Source organism: Plecotus auritus (assembly GCF_963455305.1).
Source record: "Plecotus auritus genome assembly, chromosome: 9".
In the NCBI taxonomy this organism is placed as follows: domain Eukaryota; kingdom Metazoa; phylum Chordata; class Mammalia; order Chiroptera; family Vespertilionidae; genus Plecotus; species Plecotus auritus.
Window position 1 is genome coordinate 62953056 of NC_137783.1, and position 15247 is coordinate 62968302.

Consider the following 15247-nt stretch of genomic DNA (forward strand, 5'->3'; position numbering starts at 1 on the left):
TTGGTTGTCTCCCCAGGAAATCAGTGACCCGGAGATTCTGGATCTGGTCCACAGTGCCCTGGGCAGGATGACCGTGGTCCGACAGATATTCCCGGCTGCCAAGGACAACCAGAAATGCACGAGGAACAACCACCGCATCTCCTCGCTGCTGTGCGACCCCCAGGAGGGCTACCTTCAGATGCTGCAGGTGAGTGCCTGGGCGGCTCCCGGCCGCCTGCCCGCCAGCACCAATGACGGGTTTGTTTGGTGACATGGAGGCCGGGCGCAGGGCAGTGTCTCTGAGCAGCATGGGCAGCAGCTACGGGGGTCAGCTCCCAGGCCTGTGAGCTCCAGGTGCCTCTTGTATTTCAGCCACATGCTGAGGGGTCAGGAGCTCCCGTCTCCTTGGCTTCTGCTTCTGCGGTGCCTTTTGTTGGGGTAGTTCACCTGGCAGGGCTGGGGAAGGAGCCCTGGGTCCTCATTCGGAGCCTGGTTAGGTTCTCCCCTGGGGGAAGTCAATAATATGACATGGCTCTTGTGGAGCAATAGGGACTGGCCAGCTCCTCTGCTGAATGCTGAAGCGGGGCCTCCAGGCCACTGAGGGCAGGGGGCCTGTCCTGCTCCCGCCGGTTCCTCCCTCCCTCAGGCCCCCCGCAGGAGTGCGGCCAGAGCAGATGTGGGCTGTGCCTTGTCCTAGCGGACAGCTGGTTGCCTGTGGGTGTGGGGCAGCAGGGGAGTGCTGTGGACACTGTCCATGAAGAAGGTCATGCACCAGGGAACTTCATCCAGGACTTGGTGGGTAACATTAGGGCACTTCTCCCATTGGGTTTGTGAAAATCACCCAGAAGTGTGTGTGTGTGAGATGCTTGCATCCAGCATTTAGGACTAGTCACCTCTTTACCCAGCCAGGCATGAGGGTGGAAGTCGGGGTCAGGAGGGACGGTGTGGCTGCCAGTGAGCATCAGCCCCACTGCAGGGCAGGTGGCACACCTGTCAGGAGATGCGCGTGGGGGGATGGTTAGAGTCTCTGGAGTGGGCTGGGCACGTGTCATTTGCCAAAGCACTGAATCCATTTTGTAATCTTGTATTTGGCGGGGGTTGGGGGTGGGGAAAACATGCCCCGACTGATGGTAAACACTAGAAATTGTTCTCACGGAAACACAGCAGACACCGATTTTTCCCTGGAGCAATTCCCATTCTCCCTGGTCCCTGCTCCTGGACCATCAGAATGTCTGGGCCTTTCTAAGATGGTGAAAGGTTTGGCCAGGAGACGGACCCACGGCCCCTGCAGGACCACGGCCTCGGAGCCCTGGGCACAGGGTCCAGGGAGAGGCAGGTGCTCGGGGCAAGAGCGTCTGTTCTGGACGCCGCTGGTCGGCTCTGCTCTCCTCTGTTCTGGGGAGTGGGGAAGGGCGAGGGCCAAGCAGGGCCCTGCAGTGCTCATGCCTACTCTCCAGGTGGGAGGGAGAGGAGTGGGGGATGTGGCTCAGGGGTGTGAGCCCGTCCATCCCACACTCCCAGGGTGGGTAGGAGGGGGGATTCCCTCGCTCATGGAGCCAGACCTGGGGAGGATCTCCTAGGCTCTCTACTTGCAGAGCTTCATCCTCTCCAAACACAAGCCAGCCTTGTCCCCGCCTCCCTGGGCCCCGTCCATCCACTTCCTGCTTCCTCACACATTCTTTCTTCCTCACACTGCACTTCTGCTGAGGAGCAGAGGAGGGGCCTTCCCAGGGCGCAAACATGCCTGCAGGGGTGGGGCCGGGGCAGTGCTGTAGCCTCCCTGACTCATCTCGGGGGTTAGCAGGTGCAGGTGCAGGTGCAGGTGGAGGTGGGCGCGGCTGCCAGGCAGGCTGATGCAGAGTCCTGTGGAGGCTGCACCGAAATGACCACACCAAGCAGGGCAAGGTCGCTCAGAGGTGAGGCCAGTGCAGTGTCAGATCTGGGACCGGGCCTCCCACCTCCCGCTGTCCTGCCGAGACCCGGCCCCCACAGAGCAGACAGGAGCAACACTCAGAGGCCCCACCACATGGCACGGGAGCCAGATTGCTCGGGTCAGGCTCCAGGACGCCGGTACTAGCTGTTTCTTCCTTGTGCTCCATTCGTCCTTCTGTGCTTCAGTTCTTCCTCTTTCTTCCTCTGCCGGCGGGTGAGAGTGCACCTGCCTCTCAGGGCCATAATGAAAAGTCAGTGCGAGGACATAGGGAAAGTGTTTAGCGTGAGACTGAGCTAGCGGTGTCACCGTGGAGGGCCGGCGTGTGTGGAGAGGCTGGCCTGCCTCGGGGTTTGCCCGATACAGTGCCCTCTCCTCCTGAGCACGCGCTTCAAGAGCTCACACAGGTGGGAGGGCAGTTCTCACCTGGGCTGCCCCTTGCAGGCATCACGTGCCTCCCACTGTGCGCACCCACTGTGCACAACTGTGCACTCCCACTGTGCGCACACACTGTGCACAACTGTGCACACCCACTGTGCACACCCAGTGCCCTACCACCCACTGCGCAGCCTCACATGCAGCAGTGAGAGCTGCCCTTCGTGGGAGAGCCGCGCTGAGCCCCTGGGTTCTTCGTCTGAGACCCTGCTCCCTAGAGGCCTCCATTAGGACGGTGTGCGGGTCTGTGAAGAATGTAGGTCGAACACAAGGTAAGCGGTCTCCGAGCCCCTATGCGTAAAACATTATTACAAGAATCTCTGCCTTGTTGCCCGTCCTTGTGGGTTTGTTTATGCATCCCGCCCCGCAGCCGGGACAGCTGCAGGCTCCTCCCAGCACACGCCATCCCTCCAGGTTCCCTCCCTCTGCAGCTGGCGCGCTTCTTTCCTGAGGACAGAGGAGGCAGAGTGACCTCTGCTTGCCTCCGGCTGCGAGACTCACCCAGGACACAACATGTTCAGAACCAACTCAAGAGTAGTAACACCAGGCCCCGGATTGTGAGCGTGGTGGGTGCTGATGGGGGTAAGGAGGCCTATGGAAGGGACTCTCCCGGCTCCGCCCCAGACGGCTGGCTGCTCTGAGGTGACCCTTCTGGGCAGGAGTTTTCGGGAGGCCCTGGGAGAACAGGTGCCTTTTACAGGTCCTGTCCCTCGGCCTCCCGCCTCCTCTGGCGGGGCTGTGGTCCTGCGCTGTGCTGTGAAGCCCAGCAGGACCATCACACTTCAGCTGGGTTCCTGCTTATTGGAGAGGATGTTTCTGGAAGGAAAATACTGGGGGCTGCAGTGCGGGCGGGCTCTGGGCGCGGTTCCATCCCCTTTCCTTGCCGAGCAGGCGCGGGCCAGGCTAGTCCCCAGTGACCAGCTCCCAACCCCGCCCCTGCCCGAGGCTCCGTGACAGCCGCCTGCAGAGGGAGCTTATGGCACCAGTTTAGACCTGCAGTACCTGGCAGCATGGGCTGCAGGGCAGCAGAGGCATGTTGTCCCATAGCCCCCCCTTACAGCCCATCTGTTTCTGGAGGAGGACAGGCCGATGCCGATGCCGCGCTGGCCGGGGCTGCGGAGCTGGGCCTTGCATTAGGTTGCAGCCCTATGTGTGATTTCTTGGGCTGGAATTACTCTTTTTTGTGCATTTTGAGATTGTTGAGGGGCTCCATAGCAGGACTCACTCTCCCCTGCTCGGCCTAGTGAAGCCTTTCTCACTTGCTGCTCGCGGGTCTGTATCCCAGGGCTCTCTGTGCTCTCCGGGCTTCAGGCTGCGGCGCGTGGCAGCCATGGCAGACCCTTCCCTCTCAGCTCTGAGCCCCCGGAGCGGCCCTGGGCCTTGGTCACCGTCCCTGCTTTTCTCCACCCTAAAGACCCAGCCGGATCAGTGAGCGGCCGGAGAGGGCAGCGCAGGCGGGCCTCTGCCAGGCGCAGTGCACAGGCGGCCTCCTCGGGCACCTGATTGCCCTCTGGCTGCAGGTGGCACGTGTGCATTGGGAAGAAGAAACCCTCCCCACCCACACACCTGCCCCTTGGACTCAGCCAGGAGCAGAGTCCCATGGCCTCTGCCACCATCTGCCTCTCCTTCAGCCTGCACCTCCTCTCTCTGGACAGCTGGGCTGGCATCTCTTTGGCAGAGAGGCCAGGCCTGGGGAGGGATTTCTCAAGCTGTGACATCTGGGCGTCAGCTTGTCCTCCCAGCGGGATCCTCTGCGGTACAAGCTGCCTGTGCAGGCATCTCCCGGGGTCAGCCCCACTGCCCGTCCCGGGGGCGGGGGGGCAGGGAGCTTCCCGCACAGCCTGCGGGCTCTTCCAGGCCCTGATCCCGTGTTTGGTCTTGCCTGTTCAGCCCTCAGCGAGGGTGGGTGGGACTCAGTGGCTCGCACAGTGTGCACTGAGCACATGCTGTGTCCACACACTGCATACAGCTTGGGCGCGGCGGGGATGAAGCTGCCAGGTGGTGATGAAGCCAAACCCTGTGCTCATCTCACCAGGCACAGCGGCTCCCACAGCCCAGTGAGAGCCTCGCCCCATGGGGAAGAGGGGCTTCACAGGCATCCCCTGGGTCAGGGGCGCAGCTGGGCCCTCCCAGCTCTGCCCACCGGGAGTGAGGCCCAGGCCCTGGGATGCGTCCGGCCCCTCTCCTGGTTCTGGCTCTGCCTGCCTCTGACTTGGCTCCCTCTGGCTTCTCTGACCGAGTTCCAGGCCCTTTGCTTTGCATCCGCGTCTTGTCTGACACACCGTAGCCTCTCCTTTGCTCTGTCTACTCTCACCTGTGGCTTTGTGCTGCAGTGTCCTAACAGCCAGCGCCTGGGCGGAGGGTTAGGTAGTGAGGGCATGTGCTCTGCTTGTCCGTCCTGTGCGAATAGGCCCTGAGCTGTGCCTTCCCTAGATGGAGGGGAGGCAGGACTCCTTCAGGCAACGCCCCGCCCTGTTGCCTACAGCTCCAGCTGGGCTGTTAGCCCCTCAAGACCAACAGTGAGGGGTGTCCTGCAGCTGCAGGGGAGACCTCTGCTTTGCAGACTGCTGCTGGCGCAGGGGCCCGCCATGCCAGCCCGGACTCTGGTCTCTGCCCACCCACCTGGGAAAGGCTCGCCTGGAGGGAGCCCAGCCAGAAGCCGCCTTTCTGCGGCCTGCTCTTGAGTGTCCCCCAGAGGTCCCTTCTCTGGACAGCAGGCCCCCAGGGTGGCACTCCGTCCTGGGCCTCCCCACCAGTGAACCCAGTGGGTCAAGGGTGGCCTCCGTGAGGACACTTAGGTGGGGGAGCAGGGAGGGGCTCAGGCCAGCACATGGTCAGTGTCCACCCGAGGCGGGAGACGTGGAGGCCGCAGGTTGCAGGAAGGGGTGCAGTGATCAGGGATGCAGCAGCCCATGGGGTCAGGAAGGCACTCTGAGTAGCTGTAAATGAGAAGCAAACTTTTGTTTGAACAAAGGCGGATCCCTCCGAGCCATAGGTGGAGGCAATAGATCTTTATTTTCTCTTTTTTGTGAACCACATTCACGTGTGCATTCTTATCAGGAGATCTCCCATCCATCCATCCATCCGTCCGTCCATCTCCCCAACTCCCCAACTCCTCAACTCCCTATCTCCTCCCCACACACGCCCACTTGCCCACCCACACTCATTCAGCTACTCATCCTTCCCTCCACCCACCAGGCATCCAGCCATCAAACACGCATTAAGCACCAGCCGTGTGCCTAGGTTGGTGCTGGGTTCTGAGACAGTGAATGTGTGGAGAGATGCGTCTAGAACAGTGAAGAGGACCTGGGACTTAGGAAGCTCGTTGGTGAGGGATGGCGGAGTGGTGGGCAGGGCAGTCCGTCACGGAGCGTGGAGTGTGGTGTGGGCAGTGGGAGGCCTGTCCCCAGCGGAGGCGGTGGGAGGCCCGAGAGCTTTCTGAGTCACAGGCCTCTCTGCACTCTCACGTTTGATAAGTGCCCCAGCTCATTGTGAATCGAATGTGGAGAGAAAGAGGGAGTCCCAGCGGGTGCTGCCCTGTGTGTGTGTGTGAGTGTGTGTGTATGTGTGTGGGAGTGTGTGTGTATATGTGTGTGAGTGTGTATTTTTGTTTGTATGTATGTGTGTGTGAATGTGTGTGAGTGTGTGTAGGTGTGTGTGAGTGTATGTGTGTGTGTGCGTATTATGTGTGTGTGAGTGTGTGTGTATGTGTGCGTGCATGTGTGCGTATTATGTGTGTGTGAGTGTATGTGTGTGTATGTGTGTGTGCATGTGTGTGTGTGTGTGTGTGAGAGTGTGTGAATGTGAGTGTGGGTATGTATGTGTGAGTGTATGTGTGTATGTATGTGTGTGTGTGAATGTGAGTGTGTGAATGTGAGTGTGGGTATGTGTGTGTGAGTGTATGTGTGTGTGTGAGTGTGTATGAGTGTGTGTGTCTGAGTGTGTGTGTATGTGTGTGTATGTGTGTGTGTGTGTGAGTGTGAGAGTCTCTGTGTGTGTGAGAGAGTGTGTGTGAGTGTGTGTGTGTGAGTGTGTGTGTGAGAGTATGTGTGTGTGTGTGTATGTGTGTGTGAGCGTGTGAGAGTGTGTGTGTGTGTGGTGGACGAGTGTGGACGTGAGTCCAGAGCCCTGGTTGAAGAGCGTCGGCTGTGAGTGGGTGGCTGGGAGACTGTGAATGTCTTCAGTAGAGAAACCCTCCTATCATCAAGGACTCTCAGCTTTGAGTTATCCTTTCAGAAAAAAGTAAAATAAAACCAAGCCACCTCTGAGTGGCTTACAGCCTCTTATGCTCCCTCTCCTCCTGGCTCTGTGCTCCCAGGGCAGGCGCCGCTAGCAGTAAGGCCGCAGTGGGAGGCCCCTGAGCGCAGCTGCGCCTTCTCTCCCAGGAGGCTGCCCGGGCTGGCAGGGGTGCAAGGCTTGGTCCTGGTTCCTGTAGCGCAGAGGGTGGGCCCGGGGGCGGGCACATCTCTGCTGGCAGGCAGGCTCCTGTGTGCTGCAGGCCCCGAACAGGTCCCAGGTGCCCACATGCCTGCTTCCCCTTGGCCTGAGGCTCTTGTCAAATCAGCAGTGGTCGGTTACCCTGGTCCCCTCCTACTCACGGGCCCCTCCTGCCCATGGGCCCTCCTGCCCCACGCCGCCTCCTGCCCATGGCCCCCTTCTGCCCCACGGCCCCCTCCTGCCCACGGGCCCATTCTGCCCATTGCCCCTCCTGCCCCACGGGCCCTCCTGCCCCATGGCCCCTCTTGCTCCACGGGCCCCTTCTGCCCCACGTCCCCTCCTGCCCTCGGCCCCCTTCTGCCCCATGACCCCCTCCTGCCCCACGGCCCCCTCCTGCCCCACGCCTCCTCCTGCCCACGGCCCCCTCCTGCCCCACACCCCCTCTTGCCCACGGCCCCCTCCTGCCACGGCCCCCTCCTGCCACGGCCCCCTTCTGCCCCACGACCCCCTTCTGCCCCACAACCCCCTTCTGCCCCACGGCCCCCTCCTGCACCACGGGCCCCTCCTGCCCCATGACCCCCTCCTGACCCACGCCCCCTCCTGCCCACGGCCCCCTCCTGCCTCATGACCCCCTCCTGCCCCATGGCCCCCTCCTGCCCCATGGCTCCCTCCTGCCCCATGGCCCCCTCCTGACCCACGCCCCCTCCTGCCCACGGCCCCCTCCTGCCCCATGACCCCCTCCTGCCCCATGGCCCCCTCCTGCCCCATGGCCCCCTCCTGCCCCATGGCTCCCTCCTGCCCCATGGCCCCCTCCTGCCCCATGGCCCCCTCCTGCCCCATGGCTCCCTCCTGCCCCATGGCCCCCTTCTGCCCCATGGCCCCTCCTGCCCCATGGCCCCCTCCTGCCCCATGGCCCCCTCCTGCCCCACGGGCCCCTCCTGCCCCACAGGCCCCTCCTGCCCCATGGCCCCTCCTGCCCCATGGGGCAACTTCCTGTCCATCCTCCATCTGCTTCTCACCCCAACAGCATGGAGAGGTGCCAGGAGCACAGCCTCAGTGGCCCACATGGCTGTGCCACTGTTTTGGGGGTCACCAGTGTATGCAGGCTGAGAACAAGGCAGGGAGGTGTTGGGGTGCAAGGGGAATTCTGGGGCGTGATGGGGGAGGCTAGGAGGCAGCAGGGGCTCCTCCCAAAGCCCGGGGTCCGCTGGTCTTTCCAGGCCCTGTGAGGCGACAGAGCCTCCCGTGCTACCTGGCGGTTTGTCCTGGATCTTCAGCGCCGCCTGCTCTCCGTGTGCAGTCGCCCTCTGGCCACGTTGGCTGATGGCTGTCTGTGCAGTAGCTGCCATGACCGCTACACACCTGTCTGGGAGGCCGCCTCCTCCCACACTCTTCCTGTCTTCTCTTCCTGCTCCGCCACACACCCGTGGGAGGAGCAGGGTGGCATGAGGGGCGACACCTGAGAGCAGGGCTGTGCTCCGCCCCGCAGTGGAGGCGGCCGCTGGTTTTCGCTCACGCGGATCAGGGCTCAGTCGCGGTGGGAGGAGAGTGATCGGTAGGCCTGGCCCAGCCTGGAGCCTGCTGTGGTTCAGCTCCTGGTGCTGCTCCTCTGCCCGCCCCCCCCCCCCCCCCCCCCCCGCTCCCTAGGGCTCTGCCACTGCTGTCTCCTCCAGGACCAGCTGTACTAGGGACCTCTCAGCAGAGGGGACCTTCTCAGAGTCACAAGTCCCCAGGCATCCCCCTACTGGCAGTGATGCCCCTGGGTCTGGCATGTCCATCAGCACAACGCAGGTCGCTCAGGCCGCCATCCCCCTGGCCCAGGGCCAGAGGTCTTTCCAAGGCTTGAGAGTGCTTCCTGGGCGTGGATCCTCCAATGGAGTCCTTCTCCTGAAGTCACCTATGTTCTTATTCCTCAGCGTGGCCGATGGGCTCAGCAGGCCCATCCCTGCCTCCCCCTGGGGCTCCTCCCTACACTGCCCGGAGTGGCAGACACCTGGAGCTGTCCTCAGGCCTCCCTACCACTCGGCCAGCTGTGGCCACAGGCCGAATGCAGCCGCTGCCTGTTTTGTGAACGAAGTTTATTGTCACACCCCTAGTCTGTGTATCTACTCTGGCTCCTTGGTCCTTCATCAGAAATCTTGGCAGAACCCTTCCCCACCTGGTCCTACTCCTCTGCACAGCCATGCCTTTGATAATGCTGCCCCTCCTGGTAAATGCCTCGCCTCTCACCCTCCGAATCCATCTAGACTGAGCTGCTACGCCGCCCCTCCCGCACCCGCTGCTGTCACCTGAGCAGGTGCCCCATGCCCGTCTCGCAGAGCTTGCATGCGAGACCGAATGGCACTGATCCCTCGGTTCTCCAGTTGATGTTAGGATCCACCCCCAGCTCTGGTTCCTGTGGTGGGCTAGTCCCAATCTACCCAGCCCCACCTGGGTTTTGAGGGTGCACCTGGGAGCCAGAGGATCGCTGCTCAGAGACTGTGTCCCACTTGCAGCATCAGCACCCTGGCCGCCCCAGCCTCCACTGGCTCCCCCTCTCTTGGGAAGTGCATGTGGCAAAGGTTCCCTGCCTTGTCTTCGCAGATCTCCAACCTCTACCTGTATGACAGTGTGCTGATGCTGGCCAACGCCTTCCACAGGAAGCTGGAGGACCGGAAGTGGCACAGCATGGCCAGCCTCAACTGCATCCGCAAGTCCACCAAGCCATGGAATGGAGGGAGGTCCATGCTGGACACGATCAAAAAGGTGTGTGAGACGGACACTCTTCCGGGCCGAGGCCCACCCCAGGCCCTCCTCCATCCCCACCTGCCTCCTCCAGGGGGGCCTGACATGGAGTTCTTGCGTGGAGGCCCTGCCCAGGCCTCTCCTTGCCACGCTTCTGGTCCCAGCATTTGAGGGAGGAGTGAGCGAGTTCATGCTGTGTGTTATTGTTACTGTCTCTGTTTTCATATAAGGAGACTGGAGAGGCGAAGTAATTTCCCCTGGGACACAAAGACAGTAGTCTCCTTCTCCACAGCTTCACTTTCAGCAGTTTCACCTACCTGTGGCCAACAAAGGTTGGAAAGTATTACATGGAAAGTTCCAGAAATAAGTCATTTATACATTGTAGGTTGCACATCATTCTGAGTGCCTGCTTCATCTCATCACAGAGGCATTGTAGCATCTCACATTGTCATGTGAAGAGGGGGTGCATGCAGTAAAAGAAGATATTTTGAGAGAGACCACCTTTATATAATTTCTATTGCAGTGTACTAGTCCTATCTAATAAAGAGGAAATATGCTAATTGACCATCACTCCGTCACAAAGATGGCTGCACCCACAGCTGAGGCCAGTTTCCCATAAGGATCCTTAATGAGCAATCAGCAGGGACCTGAGGCTACCCCCTCTCTTGCCCCCGTGGGGCTTGACAGGGGACCTCAGGCCACGTCCCCCACCTGGCAGGGTTTGACGGGGACCTCCAAGTGTGCAGACACCTCAGGCTGCTCCCCTCGCCCCAGCACCAGGACGGGGGACCTCAGGCTGTGCCCCCCCACCAGGTGGGGTTTGACAAAGGACTTCAGGCCATGCCCCCAACCCCAGCACCAGGCCAGGGGACCTCAGACCACACCCCCCACCTGGTGGGGCTTGACAGGGGACCTCAGGCCGCGCTCTCTGCCCCAGCACTGGGCCAGGGGACCTGAGGCTGCACCCCCCTGCCTGGCTGGGCTTGACAGGGGACCTCAGGCCATGCCCCCCACCCAGCGGAGCTTGACGGGGGACCTCAAGGTGCACCCTAGTGCTGGGTTGGGGAACTCAGGCTGTGCCCCCGCACAGTGGGGCTTGATGGGGGACCTGAAGCTGTGCCCCCCCACCTGGCAGGGCTTGACAGGAGACCTCAGGGCATGCCCCCCACCCAGTGGGGCTTGACAGGGGATCTCAGGCCGTGTCCCCCACCTGGCGGGGCTTGATGGAGGACCTCAAGGCATGCCCCCCACCTCAGTCTGGGCTGGGGGAACTCAGGCCCGTCCCCATCCTGGCGCCAGGCTAGGGGACCTGAGACTACACCCCCTGCCCGGCAGGGCTTGACAAGGGTGGGACTGGCCAGGTCTGGATCTAGCCAAATGAGGCGGGGCTGGCTGGGGCTGGGTCTCATGCAATTTTGAGGTGCATGTGGGTGGGCGGGGACTTGACTCTGGGTCCTGTGGTGTGCCCCAGACTCTGACAGGAGGAAGGTTTTCATATACATTTTACTAACTTTCTTTCATCTCTGACACTTCTATTATAGAGAAAGGGCAAATAGCAATATTAAATTATTTCCTCTAATTAATCCCCTTTTAATGTGCACGAATTTCATGCACCGGGTCACTAGTATTGTTATAATTGTTCTACTTGTTATGGTTATTGTTGTTAGTCTCTTATTGTGACTCATTTATCAATTAAACTTTATCATAGGTATGGGGATGTATAGAAAAACATGGTACATCAGACTTTGGTCCTATCCAGGGCTTTGGGCATCACTGGGGTCTGGACCGCACCGCTGTGGACAGGGGCTGCTCTCAGGAAAAAGCAGCTGCTTGCCCATGTGTGCTGTCTGCAAGAGAGGCTGACTCAGTGGCAGCACATGTGCTGATCAGCCAGGACCTCAGCTGTGTATGTGTGTGCATGTACTACTATATGTGCGTACACACATGTTCATGCAGGTGCATTCATCTGGGTGTGTATGTACGTGCATGTCTGTATGTGTATGCATGTGTGTGCAGATACATGTGGACATATGCAAACATGGGCGTAGGTAGACATCTGGATGTGTGCACATGCACATGTACACATGTGTGCACACATGTCTGTGGTTGTGCTTGGCCTGGTATATGTAGGTGTGTGTGTTCATGTGTGCACACATGTGGGGACATGCTCATAGGGGTGTGTCCGCATGTGTGCATGTGCAGGTTCTCTGCACCCGTGATGGCATGCTGAGCAGCACACCCAGGTGGCAGGCTGGATTGGAAGAGAATTGCCTAATCCACAGGAGATTTGTTAGGGTGGATTGGCTTTAGAGGCTTCTAAAGAGCATTTAAGGACATCTCCTGTGCTGGGAGCTTTAATGACAGCAAACCGCGTGTGGTTTCCACAGCAGTGAGCACTGTTTTTTACAGCGACTGGGGGCCCTCTTGGGCCAGCTCAGTCTCTGGGACCTTCCCAGCTCCCAGTCTGTGGGAGGTCATGGCTGGATGAGAGCCCTTCCCAGACTTGAAGAAAGAAGGGGGCGTACCACAGGCTAGCCCAGCCTCTGTCTGCTCCTGCAGAGCCCACTGAACCATGGGAGAGGCGCTGGGCATGCGCACCATGCGTGTCTGCAGTCACCATGCTGTGACTTCTCTGTGGTCCTGGAGCACCTGATGGGGTCTAGTTACTCCAGGCTGAAGCAGGGAGGTGGGAGGTGACTTGCTATGCGGCACAGGTGGCCATGCCCAGGCCTGAGCTGGGCATGGCCTCATTCTTGTGCTGGCTGCCCTGCAGCTTCCACCATGTGTCTGACAGGTGTGACTGTGTATGTGTGCTCTATTGACCTTGGATGTCCCGCTTGGCTCAGGCTAAGTGAGCCTGTGGGGCAGGGTGTAGGGGTGGACTGTAAGCTCCAGGGGGTAAGGGACACACCAGCACCGGGTATGGCATGGGGCAGCCCTATAATTCTGCTGACTGCATCAGTGATGGGTGCACGCATGAGGGGTTCCCCGTGAGCAAGGGCCTGGGAAGGGCTGGCCCGCGGGGAGGCCCAGGACCGCAGGCGTGCCCCCAGACCGTGCTTACTTCTCAGTGACCACTTTGGTCTCCCTTGCCTTGGGGTCCCCTCCCCACCCTCCCCCGTCTATGTATGCCTAACTCTTCGATGGTTTGTCCTTCTCTCTGCAGGGTCACATCACTGGCCTCACAGGGGTGATGGAGTTTCGGGAGGATCGCTCGAACCCCTATGTCCAGTTTGAAATCCTCGGCACAACCTACAGTGAGACCTTCGGCAAAGACATGCGTAAGGTGAGCTGCAGGGCGCCGCGCCCTCTTCCCCCTGCAGGGCCCAGGCCCTGTGTGGTGTTCATGGCACCATGGGAAGGAGGCTCTGAGACTGTGGACCAGAAAGAGCCAAAGTGCTGCTCGTGTGGTCTCCGCACAGTGGGGCCTGGAGGGCCAGCCTGCGGCTCCGGTGAGGCGGAAAGGGCCACACGCTTTCCCACAGCCCCTGGGATAAGCCCAACGGCAGGCCCAGTGTGACGGTGGCCAAGGCAGGAGAGGTACAGCCAGAGAGTGTTCTCCGGTCCAGGAGTGGACAAGGCCATGAGCGGGCAAGCGAGTCAGGAGGAGGTGCTGGGGCCCCTGTAGGGAGAAATGAGGGGCACGCAGGCTCATAACTCGGGTTCGTCCGTTTTATTTGGTGCTCATGCAAGTGGCAGGCCTGGGCTTTCCGTGACCCTCTCCTGCTATTGTGGGGGTTTTCAGGGTGGAGCACGGGGCTGCTGTGGCCCAGGGCTGGAAGCCCCAAGGATAAGCCACCATTGGAAGCACTCACGATGTGAAGGAGCCACAGGCTCCTCTAACCAGCATTAAAGCCTGGCATGCACTCGGCACGGATGCACAGGGACACACAGCCACACACACACCCAGTCACACACAGGGACACACAGCCACACACACACCCAGTCACACACAGGGACACACAGCCACACTCACACCCAGTCACACACAGGGACACACAGCTACACACACACCCAGTCACACACAGGGACACACAGCCACACACACACCCAGTCACACACAGGGACACAGAGCCACACTCACACCCAGTCACACACAGCCACACACACATGGACACACAGCCCCCCACAGACACCCAGTCACACAGAGACACACAGCCACACACACACGCAGTCACACACAGGGACACACAGCCACACACACACACACAGTGACACACATACACACACAGCTATACACACAGGGACACACAGCCACACACACACACAACTACACACACACACAGCTACATACGTACACACACAGCTACATACACAGGGACACACAGACACACACATGCATACACAGCCATACACAGTCACACACAGCCACACACACACACAGACACACACACACAGCTACACACAGTCACACACATCCACACACATGCATACACAGTCACACACAGAGTCACACACAGCCACACACACACACGGTCACACACAGAGTCACACACAGCCACACACACACACAATCACACACAGGGGCACACACAGCCACACACATACCCAGTCACACAGGGACACACAGCCACACACACACACCCAGTCACACATAGGGACACAGACATGGACACACAGCCACACACACACACCCAGTCACACAGGGACACACAGCCACACACACACGCAGTCACACACAGGGACACACAGCCACACACACACACAGCCACACACACAGTGACACACATACACACACAGCTATACACACAGGGACACACAGCCACACACACACACACACACACAACTACACACACACACACAGCTACATACGTACACACACAGCTACATACACAGGGACACACAGACACACACATGCATACACAGCCATACACAGTCACACACAGCCACACACACACACAGACACACACACAGCTACACACACTAGAGTCACACACATCCACACACATGCATACACAGTCACACACAGAGTCACACACAGCCACACACACACACACAATCACACACAGGGGCACACACAGCCACACACATACCCAGTCACACAGGGATACACAGCCACACACACACCCAGTCACACACAGGGACACACAGCCACATACACACACACAGCCACACACACACACTCAGTAACACAGGGACTCACAGCCACACACACACCCAGTCACACACAGGGACACACATAGCCACATACACACAATCACACACAGGGGCACACAGAGCCACACACACACACGGTCACACACAGGGACACACAGCCACACACACACCCAGCCACACACAGGGACACACAGCCACACACACCCAGTCACACACAGGGACACACAGCCACACACATACACACACAACTACACACACAGAGCTACATACATACACACACAGCTACATACACAGGGACACACAGCCACACACACACACACAGACACACACATGCATACACAGCCATACACAGAGTCACACACAGCCACACACACACAGACACACACAGAGTCACACATGCATACACAGTCACACACAGAGTCACACACACACACACACAGAGTCACACATGCATACACAGTCACACACAGAGTCACACACACACACAGTCACACACAGGGACACACATAGCCACATACACACAATCACACACAGGGGCACACACAGCCACACACACACATGGTCACACACAGGGACACACAGCCACACACACACAGCCACACACAGTGACACACATACACACACAGCTATACACACAGGGACACA

At 59.6% G+C, this 15247-nt stretch overlaps 1 protein-coding gene across 4 annotated transcripts in view; it reads left to right on the top strand.

The window, feature by feature from the left end:
* The window catches only part of GRID1 (glutamate ionotropic receptor delta type subunit 1), a 661002-nt gene that overhangs the window by 454591 nt on the left and 191164 nt on the right, over positions 1 to 15247 (top strand). For all 4 annotated transcript variants that reach the window (XM_080640032.1, XM_080640034.1, XM_080640033.1 and 1 more), the window contains 3 exons: positions 17 to 187; positions 9365 to 9526; positions 12672 to 12791. In XM_080640032.1, coding sequence (XP_080496158.1) covers positions 17 to 187; positions 9365 to 9526; positions 12672 to 12791 — 453 coding nt within the window. The remainder of the gene's footprint in view (positions 1 to 16; positions 188 to 9364; positions 9527 to 12671; positions 12792 to 15247) is intronic.